This window comes from Rhagoletis pomonella, unplaced genomic scaffold, assembly GCF_013731165.1.
Source record: "Rhagoletis pomonella isolate Grant_MI unplaced genomic scaffold, Rhpom_1.0 Rhpom_scaffold_02709, whole genome shotgun sequence".
Lineage (NCBI taxonomy): Eukaryota > Metazoa > Arthropoda > Insecta > Diptera > Tephritidae > Rhagoletis > Rhagoletis pomonella.
In genome coordinates, this window is record NW_023461262.1 from 1 (window position 1) to 12,181 (window position 12,181).

Genomic DNA, 12,181 nt, shown 5'->3' on the forward strand with positions numbered 1-12,181 from the left:
TAACTAATCGATCAAAAGCAAGACGAAGACGATGGAGAGAGTAATAAAATCGTAATCAGAGACGTTGTCGTCTGCAAGCAAATCGTTCGTGTTGCCTATCGTTCGTGATACATAATAAAGCCGAAAGTTAGATACAATGAAATTATAGAAAAGATCACTGTTCGTTTTGTTTTGTACAACATTTGTGTAAGTTTTAATTAGCTCAAAAATTTCGTTCGATTTTTAAGAATTATTTCGCTGAAGATGTTATATATTTTATTCCATATAAAGTACACTGCCGGAACAAAGTATTGGCACAGCAAATTTTTCACAATATATGCAACAATTTTTATTCTAATATTTTTCCGCTAATTTCGTATAAAATATAGTTCATTCTACAACAAAAAAAAACGTAAAAATATAATTCCTAAACTTTGTGCAAAATTCAATTTCATTTCAATTTTCATGAAAATTTTAAACTTTTTAATCAGATTTTTTAGAATTCTTTCAAGTATGCAGATTTGTAGCCCAATCAATTTTATTATAATAAAGTTAAGAGTTTTAAGTAGCTAGGAATTACCGTTGATGTTTGGCAATCTTTTTCACGCAGTCTCTTCCATCCAATTTTTTTTTTTGGAAAATACTTTATATGGAAAACATGCAAAACACCTTCAAAAAAAAATTCTCAAAAATCAGCGCGATTTTTGACTAACTCCGATCTATCATTTTTTTACTAGAATTTAATGGGCTGCAAAACTGCATACTCAAAAAAATTCTAAAAAAAAACGATTAAACAAGTTGAAAATTTTGATGAAAAATTGCTGAATTTTCGCGAGTTTTGCACAAAGTTTAGGAATTTTATTTTTATGTTTTTTGTTGTTGAATGAAAATTTGCGGAAAAAATATTAGAATAAAAATTGATGCATATATTGTGAAAAATTTGCTGTGCCAATACTTTGTTCCGGGAGTGTATGTACATATCGTCACCTGAACTGCAAAAGGACGTAACAAACATCGTCGCTGAAATACAAAAAGTCGTAACTAATAAAAAATTAAAAATTCACTTATTGATTGATATGATGGATTTCATCGAATTACAACTCCCACATCCTTTTATGAAAAAAAAAAAATATTAGTCATGACGTTCTATTTCAGTTACGATGTTGTTAGGTCTTTTTGCATTTCAGGTGACGTTATGTATGTTCGAAAATGAGCAACATCGTCAGCGAAATAAGTCTAAACAATCAACGAAATTTTTGACCTAATTCAAACTTACACAATATTACTTAAATTGAATGAGCTATAAAACTGCACACCTTAGTTTTTTATAGAAATTCGGATTAAAAAGTTAAAAATTTTGATGACCATTTTTTGAGCTTTGACAAATTATTATAAATCTTTACAAAGTTGAGTTACTTGATTTTTGTTGTAACATGCGTTATGTTTTCCTAAAAAAAAATAAATTAAAAAGTGGTTGATCAAAAATTGTAAAAATAAATCTTTTTCAATTATCGGGCCCCCAGTGTATAACTAGTGCCTTTTTTATATGCATATTGAAGCTTTAGATTAAAAAAAAAAAATACCGAAATTACGAGTTTTCACTGTTTTTATAACATAAAGATTCTAATGAAGAATGTGCTAAAAATAAAAAGAGTTCATATCGATTTTACCTTTTTGTACACTCAAAAGTGCATAAGTGCATTTGCGAGATTTTCGTTTTGTGAGATAATTTGTTCTTGATGAAGAATAAATTGCTCATCTCTTTTCTCACGAGCATCCACCTTGCTAATCACAGTATTCAAAAATTTTGCCACGGTCAACTTCCCTTCAACAGTTGGCGAGGAAACCCCAGAAGATACCACAACATTGGGCACGACACCATGCGAAGATATAGTTGCTGAGCGATTTACAGAAGTGGGGGTACCTGGAGCCGCATCATCAGAATATACAGAAGCAGAAGTGGCAGAACCATAATGTGCAACCTCAATACAAGTAGTTACTGGTAACACAAAACACGACGTAGTAGCAGAAGGAGACTCGTGTAAAGGAGATTGAAGAGTAATGGAAGCGGAATTAGCCGATGGAAAGGTCTCATCGACAACGATGGTCACCGATGATTCAACTTTAATAAAATTTTAAACAAATCGTTGAGACATACCATTCTTATTTTTGCATATACATATATCTGCGTTCGTATGGAATAGTAAGTAGTAGCTTATTTCAAAAGGCTGGCTTTAGTAAAATGCAGCACTAGCGCCCAACCGTTGAAGACTACGAATTACCGTTAATTTTTTAGAATTTTTTTTGTCGCATTGGCTTCCATATAATGAATAAACTCAATTTAAGAAAGAAAACCGCAACACCTTTGGCGAAAAAAATTCTAAAAAATCAACGGTAACTTTTAGCCACTTGAAACTTGCACATTATCAGACTAAAATTGATTGAGCCATAAAACTGTGTATTCAGAAAAATTCAAACACTTCCGAGAAAAAAGTTTGAAATTTAGGTGAAAATTTGTTGCACTTTTTTGTAGTTTTCTGCAAATTTTTAAACATTGGTTTATATGAGTTTTGTTAGAGAAAGAACTGTATTTTAATTGAAAATTCTTAAAAATAAATAAATAAACATAAGTGGCACACAATATCACTTTGAAATGGCGTGCTATAGATATGACCGATACTGTAGATTTAATTACTATCTTTTGTTTTGTTACTTATGGAATAATTTTCACTATAAATCAAATATAAATGGGTTTCAAACCCATTTATTTATTATTTATTATATCGTAAGAGAGCTTCTCAAATAATATTGAAGCAATTTTTTCGTGTTAAGTAGTTGAAAAATGATGAATATCTAAATCCCGGGATAGTAAAATTCGAAGAAATTAACATCCCTAATAATATGTAAATATAGCATTTATTCCTAAAAAACGAAAGCTACAAATCTTTTCTTCCCGCAATAAAAAAGCTACGATTAATGCCGTTGTAACATTTTCAAAACCTCAATTCCATGATACAATTACTTTTAGAAGGTAGTTCACGTCTTATCCGCCATGTTAGCTACATATCTGGAAGAAATCATATGTGTCATATTTTTTGTGGTACTAATTAAAAAAAATCGTGTTTTTGACGTTTAAAAAATTAAACAAAGCAAGCCAAGCATTTCAGTAGATGGAGAAATTTCAAAATGCTAAAAAATTAACTGCAACACGCGGAATAGTTGTAAGGTTACATCTATAAATGCACCGCAAACCACAGACTTTATCATCCGCTGATTTAATACCCCTAATGATGCACAGGCCGTACCACATGCTTAGCTAAGGTGCTATTAGTTAAGGATGTTTGCTCTTTATTTCAATGTTTGCTTTCAATAGATATTGAATTCTTTGGTCGGAGAAACAATCGACCTCAGTGCTTCGGAATCAGACGGCATTAGATTATTTGACACAAAAAATGCAAAAAGCTACCCGAGAAACAAGAAACTTGATTGCCTTATCAAGAAAACCCTTTTCAGAATGTTTGAATGGCCACATGCCGACATTCCTCATACTCTACATATGTAGTACATTGAAAATTATTTCATGCTTTTTTAAACATAAATTGTGACTTAAACGACTATAATAATAATAAGAATATTCTTTCGCTGTTATTCAGCGGACAATTTCAATATTCCAAGTACGATACCCGCTTTAAGATCATCAAGAAATGCGCCTCTTTTTGACAAACAAAATTGAAACACCTAAATTCTGCATGAAATTACAGTGAGATTTGCAAAAAAAATGAAAGGCTAGCAGTCAGATTTTGTTTACCAATAACAGGCAGCAAACATTTTTGTTATTTTTATTTTATTTTGAACTTGCCTAACATGCACAAATGAACGTTTAAATGTGCATACATATGTGTACGTGCACTCATGTAGGCACATGGATACAGGTAATAAATTGCGTTCTAAATAAATTCGCGTAAATACATAAACCTTTGGGTGTTATCGCATTAAAACATACGTAGTACATAATAGGGCATGCAATCCCGAAGCATTTCGGGCATCCCGGGATTTCGGAATTCAAAAATTCTAAACCCGGGATCCCGATATTTTTCGGGATTTCGACTTCATCACAACTTTTCGCATTTTACAAGAGGTTCGCCTTTTTCAAACCACACAGATTCATTGTCACCACATTTGGTCTTAGGGGAGCATAATGCCCCTTAGTAAAAGAGCACGTAATTTGATGTTTAAATATTTGTATTCTAAAATATTTATATTATTTGTCAAACCCATGTACTCATATTTGCCGAAATCCTTTTCCAAAAAAGGCCAACAAAGTAAAATGAAGAACAACTCTGCCACATTGTAAAAGCTTGTTGTGTTTTCAATTGCTACCAGATTTTTCGTTATTACACGGTTCTTGCACAAAATATTTGAACAAGTACAATTATTCAGACAGATCCTGAAATTCACTTCCATGTGCAAATTTCTCAAGTTCACTTTGAATCCAAATTTTGGTGTTCTGTATTTCTCGTGTTTCATGTCAAATGAATTCTTCTTTTCGTTTTCAACATCTCTTTCATTCCGTAAATGAATCGGTAAAAATATCGGGATCCCGGAGCTGTAATCCGGGATTTCGGAATATGGAATGTTCTAGCACATATACAGTTGTAAACAAAATAATAGGAGTTTTGACCATTTCTTTTGTTTATTTAATGTTTATTAATTTTTTATTAAATTAAATCCCAATATCTAACGAAAAATTTGAGTTTGTCATTTTCGCTTTTTACAATTCTGACATTAACCTTTGGCTTAGGTCCTCATCATGAGAGAATGAAAACATCAGTACTGCAAAGTTATGTGTGCTTTTGCACATGCGGCAAGAATTTCTTGACTTGTTTTTTTTTTATTTATTTTTTCTTAAAGCAAAAAACTTCATAAGTTCTCACTCAAAAGGGTGTCAAACGAAAGAAAAAATTATGATAATAAATTACCAAATAAGTGTACCGAAATAGAATCTCATTGCTAGCTGGCACACTTTATATTAGGTCCATTCAATATAAAAAAATTGTAACGAATTGTTACTAGTGCTGGCAAGTTTTTACTGGAAATGCATTCAATAATCCAAAATATTTGCAAGAGAGAGCAAATTCGAGAGCGTAACAACCCGAGAGAAAATTTTAAACTTTTTATCCCGATTTTAAAAAAAATTCCGAATGCAGTTTTGTAGTCCAACCAAATTTGTAACTTTCAATTGTTTAAAAATTACAGTTTATTTTTTTAGGTTTTTTCGAGGGTGTTGCAAGTTTTCTTCCATATTTTCCGTTTAAAAAGTAGCAAATTTGTATGACGATTTTTTGAAAGTTTGCTACCTTCTTAGGTCATTTTTATGAAAAAAGTGTAGCCCATGATGCAGTCTAATGTATATTTAATTGATTTGATTCATACATATCGTTAGTATAGTACGGAAAGGGCGTAACTCACATCGTCGCTGCAATACAAAAACCGTAACTAACTAAAAATCCAAAATTAACTTTTTATTGAGTATGATGCATCTCATCGAATTATAAGACCCCACATCATTTTATCCAATAAAAAATTTTAGGTTTTCATTTCAGCGACGATGTGCACTTTCCATACTACATATACTAACTATATGTGTCTGAAATGAAGAGCTTCTCATAAAAAACCAATTGCCGTTTGGAGGCGGCGTTGGTTTGTGCTCAATTTACCCGCAGAACTGCCTGATTCGACTCGCGTTGCACCCATCTAAAAACCGTAAACATCTCCAAATTTATTACATTCAAACCTTATTTATGACTTTCTGAAAGGTAGTAAATATGTTTCTATTTCTGTGGTTTGGTGCGTAATTTCACTAACTTGTTTTCTTCTTCTTATCGTTGAGTTAGAAGTATGTATACCCGCTGTTGCTGCCACCATGCTATAATCAGCTAACTTGTTTATAGTTATAGTTTATTTTTATTTTTCTGGACTTGACGTCGCATGATTCACACAATTTAACTCATAAACAAGTAACACGCACTCATGCACATATGTATGGAATGCTTGAATTTTGTTTTCGGATAATATTATGGTGCTAAAAAAACAATTCAACAATTCGTTAAGAGTGTATGCGCTCAAATCAATTATTTTGTGCGTGCTGTATTTTGGTTGAATTCAAAATAAGAAGTTTGTCAATTCTCAAAAACGAGTCTTTATAATGACTAACGAGCATATTTTCGAATCAGATACTATGCACACATCGGTCATTTACTAAAAGACTGTCATTACTCAAAAACGAAATTTTTGAGCAAATGATGCAGAATTGCTCGTTTTACCATGCTTCGTGTTATGTACAAATTTCGTGCTAAAATCCTTTTTAATTTCCGCATAAGATGACAATAAGCAGCTATTTTTGCTACATTTTGCGAGCAATGTATGCAAGTACGATGCAATCGACATTGAATTCTTATTATGAATGTGTATTGTCTTTGTAATGCTGTTATTTAACACTAAAAATGTTCCGTACAATCTTTTCCCTAGGGCATGGTGCAGTGATTTAGAAAAATGGGTCCAAATCTCTAACACCTCAGTATGATATTCACCAAATCATATGGCTTGATGGAAACTTGTATCGAAACTAATGCGAACTCTCTAATTTATAATAATTTTAACATTTATCTAATCACTACAGTATAGACGAGTATATATGTGTACTAAAACTAAATTTTGCTATTTTTATTCCCCTTTATTTACAGGTATTTCAATGGATCAACGAATTGGCTCATCCGGAGAGCCGCGAAACCGCTTTGCTTGAATTGAGTAAGAAACGTGAAACAGTGACAGATCTCGCGCCCATGCTATGGCATAGCTTTGGCACCACCGCCGCCCTACTCCAGGAGATAATTAACATTTATCCATCGATTAATCCTGCCACACTCACTGCGCATCAATCAAATCGTGTCTGCAGCGCGTTATCGCTGCTGCAATGTGTTGCGTCGCATCCGGATACGCGTACAGTGTTCCTGCAGGCACAAATACCATTGTTCCTGTATCCATTTTTACAAACCACATCCAAAACACGGCCATTCGAATACCTTAGGCTAACCAGTCTAGGTGTTATTGGCGCACTAGTTAAGGTAAGTCGTGGCTGGCGAGCAAATCAAATGCATTGCTAGAGTTACTTAATGTTGTTTTTACACTTCCTATTCTGCAGGCTGATGAACAAGAAGTGATAACTTTCCTTTTAGCAACTGAAATCATTCCACTGTGTCTGCGAATAATGGAAACTGGCTCAGAATTGAGCAAAACAGTAGCAACATTTATTCTGCAAAAAATATTGTTGGACGAGAGTGGTCTCTCGTATATTTGTCAAACGTATGAACGGTTTTCGCATGTTGCTATTATTTTGGTAAGAAACACATATTATGGTCTTGTAAGAGAGAATAATATGCTAGTATATTCATTTATGATTTCAGGGCAAAATGGTAATACAACTTGCCAAGGAGCCCTCTGCACGCCTGCTGAAGCATGTCGTACGTTGTTATTTACGTCTTTCCGACAATCCCAGGTGAGTTAGAGACTTGTGGAAGTTAATTTTTAAGTTAATCACAAGAAAATATATTCAAATATGTTTACTGTATTTTTAGAGCACGTGAGGCTTTGCGACAATGTCTTCCAGACCAGCTGCGTGATGCGACATTCTCTGTATGTCTACAGGATGACAAATCCACAAAACACTGGCTGCATTTGCTCATTAAAAACTTGGAGCTGGGTGCTGTTGCACCAACAGATCCACGTCAAATCGGTATGTCACCATTGACGTCATAAACAGACGCAGCAACAGCAAAAACGCGCCGTCTATAGTACATATACATATTAAGTGCAGCTAAAAGTGCTGTTGTTGTATGATAAGAATTATACGCGCAGTGCAGTCCAAACAAAAACCCAGCCAAGTATACAACAGAGTCTACAGACAGACACTCAAACCCCAACTAACTAGTTTAAATTAGAAGCAGAAAAAATACGCAAATACAAATAAAAATCACTTTTTACTTAAAATTGTAATAATCAATTGAATGAATGCAAATCAAAGCAAATCAAATACACACAATTTCACAAGGGAATACTTAAATACTTAAACCAACAAAAACAAACATATATTACATTTACAAAAACAATTTAAAGTCGTGATAGAAATTGCAACAATATGAATGCATTATTATATAAATACATAAATAAGAATTATGGTAATAAGGATAAAATATATATAACAAAGGAGACTGTTTATATGATAAAACAACAAATAAGAAAAATCACAAAAACAAAAATATGAAAAAAAGGGTTAGAGTAAATCCCAAAAAAAGAGCAAAACTAAGTAAATTACTGATGAAAAATTTAAGAGAATTTATGTAGAAAAACATTGAATATTAATTAAATTATGTAATAAATAAGAAATGGCGGTACCTAAATTAAATTGGAAATAATAAATACTTAGTACATTAATATTACATATGCGTTACATGGAATTTTGCTGTAGGAAAAAGCTGATTTTAGTGCTTACTGCTCTAACTGGATAAAAGGCGCACATTATCGTATTAGATAAGCAAATCGAATGTATTGATTTTCCATAACAAGTACTTTAAACTTAAATTGGCTGTTTAGCTTTTCTCAGAGGTATATAATACACACACAGACATACGTACATATAATTACAATATAATGAACGAATATTAAGAATAAATAGTATTTTTTGGACAACCTTAGCGGATACAGTTGAACAGTGAGAAGGGCAGAGGAAGAGTATTTTAATTTAATTATGTGAAATGATATTTTTTTGTGTCAATTGAATTAGTTTATGCTTGAGTCTAGTTAAAGAATAAAATGAAATAAAATAATTTTTTAAATTACTTACATATGTATTTAGGCAACACCTGTGAGACGTAACAATAATAAATTGATTTAACAGTTTAACAACATGTAAATATTTTACGAAATAAAATAAGTTAGCAGAGTTAATAACAAAATTTAACCTCATCAGAAAAAATTATCAACTTTAATGAAAAATACATACTTAGCACATACATACTTTCGAATGAGAACTTTAATAGCGTTTGCCAACAAAGCACAAGTAAACCATACTTAAAAAACATAGAAAATTGCTTTGTATGTATATCAGGAACAGTCAGCCATTCACTAAATAGAAAACTGCTAGTGAATTTAGCAAAACTTTCATGCTCGCCTATATATATTTGTATATTTTTTAGTTTACAATCGGGTTAATGAACACCATCAACGTCATATAATTGAAATACAATTATTTTTACTTAACGTAAGCTAATCTTAGCCCTATCGCAGCCTAATACTAAGCGCATATTTACAGCAGATACAACAAGCCCACATCCATACAACGAATACTTACTTTTGTACATATATATTACATTGTTCTTGATCATACATTTGTATGTGTTTTCGTAACAATCTTACGCCACTTAAATGCACAGCCATCGTAGGGTCTATTGATTATGAATTGCCGATATAAAAGGTATATATATATTTTTTTTATTAAAAGCTTAGCATTAAGCAACTCATATAATTCTGTTTTAATCGAATCAACCAATCGATCTTAGCTGCTGTTTGTATGAAGAAAATTAGCTGGTTTGAATTAAAAGCATTAAGTAAATTATCAAAATTGTAAAAAATGAGTTTAGTTATACACCCCTACTGCGAGTGTCGACTAGTATTAGATAAACGACTATTAGTCGATTATCTCTTTTCCATGGTATTGTGAATGTCGATTTCACGTTCAACAAGCGACTGTGAATAGTTTTTAGTCGCTCATACTTTTGTAACGGTTTGTCACTTATTGAACGAGGAAACGACATTGAAAATTCCATGAATAATCGATAATCGACTAATAGTCGCTTATCTACTACTAGTCGACACTCGTAAAAGGGGTGATAGTTTTAAATGTTTACCAAAAATAAAACTTAGCCATAAATGCAAATGGAAATAAGTTAGAAATCACTTTTTTATTTTTAAATGTCCCTATTTGGCTGCATATAAAAACAAGAATCAGTGAAAATACCTATAAATTAAACGGAAATGATACTAATTTCAAACTTGCTTCGTAAACACGCAGCCTATTTCGCCACCGTATGTGGCCAACCTTGACTTTTGGCGATATAAGAGCTTAAAATGCTTTATTTAAAAAAAAAAACTCCATCGAAACCTTGTTATTGCTTACATATGCACAAGGTGGAAAATCCACCTTTTTTAAACGCGTACTAATTCTAAATATGAAATTATTGATATTTTCACAGTTTGGCAAAAGTTGAAACAATATTTTGCAGTGATTTGCTATAAAAAGTCTTAGTAAAGTTTTCCTCTCCATACGCTTAATATGTGCTTAGAAAGGTTTTATGGTGTTTTATGGCAAATGAGAAAGTTTGAGCTAATATACTTTCAAAGAATATTTATGATTTGTGCATATGTATTTGTAATTTGTAACGCTACCCAGCCAGCATCAGTAATCATAAATTTTCGTATCCGGGAAACATTCGAAACGTTCGAAAAAGATGATGTCATTTGAGAGCAACAATTGTATTTTATTTGCTCAAGCTAAACATTTGAAAGCATGCATGCGTATTCGGTAGTGGCTGAGCGTGCAGAGTGTGCCGCTATTTGTTAGCTTCCAGAAGGTGCCGGGTTCGAATTCCGTCAGGCGCTTTCTAGTTTTATTTCATTTCTTTTTAGCCTGACGTACTTCAAATGCTTTTTTTTTTTTTTTTGGAAATTGGAAGCATGTATGTAGGTGTTAAAAAAATAAGATAAAGACTCTTAGCAGCCCATAAAAGTTTAAGGAACTCCTATATTTCTGCTTATCAGTCGTAATGTCAATTGAAAAATCTTTTATTGATAGAAAACAAAGCGCTTGGCAATGATACAATAAATAATAAAAAACAAAACTAAGTTGTAAAACATGTGTACGCCCGGATATTGATACCTTCTCAAAAATATCAGTATATATATTTAAATTTAGGAAAATTAAAAGTAAATGCATAGCAATTCTAAGAATTTTAAATGACCAAAAACAGTGGACGGCGCAAGTGGCAACTTCGCTAATCTTTTCTAAAACAAAGTTGTATTTTAAATGATGTAAATTAAACAAACGGGTGACTACATGATACAAACATTTGAACATAAACTCATTTAAAACGTTTTTTTTTTTTGTACAGTATGTATTGGTGAACGTTGGCAGCTCAGAAAAAAACTTTATCACGAAAATATGAGCTACATACATACAAGTACACTTTTTACTCGCATATTAAATATAACATAACCTAGAAAAAATATGAGGTTTAGTTTAAAGTAAAAATTTAGAGTATAATTAAAAACGTACCATTTCAGGAAGTCGATAGCAATTCTGAAATTCGAACCCAAAATGCTCCAACTGCTGTATTAAGCGAGTCACGTGCATGGTGGCGTAGAGTAAAATTATTGAAATTAAAATTAGCACTTTCAACTGCCCAAGAAATTATTGAATTAATGTACTAAATTAAGTGTCGACTACATATTTTTTGTAAATTCCACAACGCAAGGCCTGTTAAAGTTCATATCACACACTTTGCTATATACTTTAATTTCTTTTGTGATTCATGTGTAAGCTATGGTAATGCCGCTAAGTAAACCTCTTTTGTTTTAAATTTTAATCCTTATTATTCAATAATACAAGATTCCATATAAAGCAATCTAATTTTAAATAATTTCAGTTAATTTTCATACACATATCAAGTAACGGGTGATTTTTTTGAGGTTAGGATTTTCATGCATTAGTATTTGACAGATCACGTGGGATTTCAGACATGGTGTCAAAGAGAAAGATGCTCAGTATGCTTTGAAATTTCATCATGAATAGACTTACTAACGAGCAACGCTTGCAAATCATTGAATTTTATTACCAAAATCAGTGTTCGGTTCGAAATGTGTTTCGCAAACCCAATTGCTGCGAACGGCGACGAATCGACATTTCACGGTCTTCAGCAACACTCTCAGAAACAGACGCAATATTCTCTTGGTTTAATGGTCTTGGTGGTTGGTTTAATGTCCAATAAAGTAAACTGAGTGCGAAACTTGGTCACAATCGCATTAATTGTTTGCTCACTTGGTCGATTATGTAGACCATAAATCGGACGCGCGAAACACATTTCGAACCGAA

General features: G+C 32.3%; 1 protein-coding gene across 1 annotated transcript; it reads left to right on the plus strand.

Moving 5' to 3' along the window:
* Positions 1-6,722: 6,722 nt before the first annotated feature.
* On the plus strand, positions 6,723-10,183 carry LOC118753650 (CCR4-NOT transcription complex subunit 9-like; the record flags this gene model as incomplete). The annotated part of the gene is given in 4 exon segments (XM_036488522.1): positions 6,723-7,103; positions 7,181-7,375; positions 7,443-7,534; positions 7,614-10,183. Coding segments are annotated over 4 exon segments (849 nt in total), but the record flags the coding sequence as incomplete, so codon positions are not given.
* Between the last annotated feature and the right edge of the window lie 1,998 nt (positions 10,184-12,181).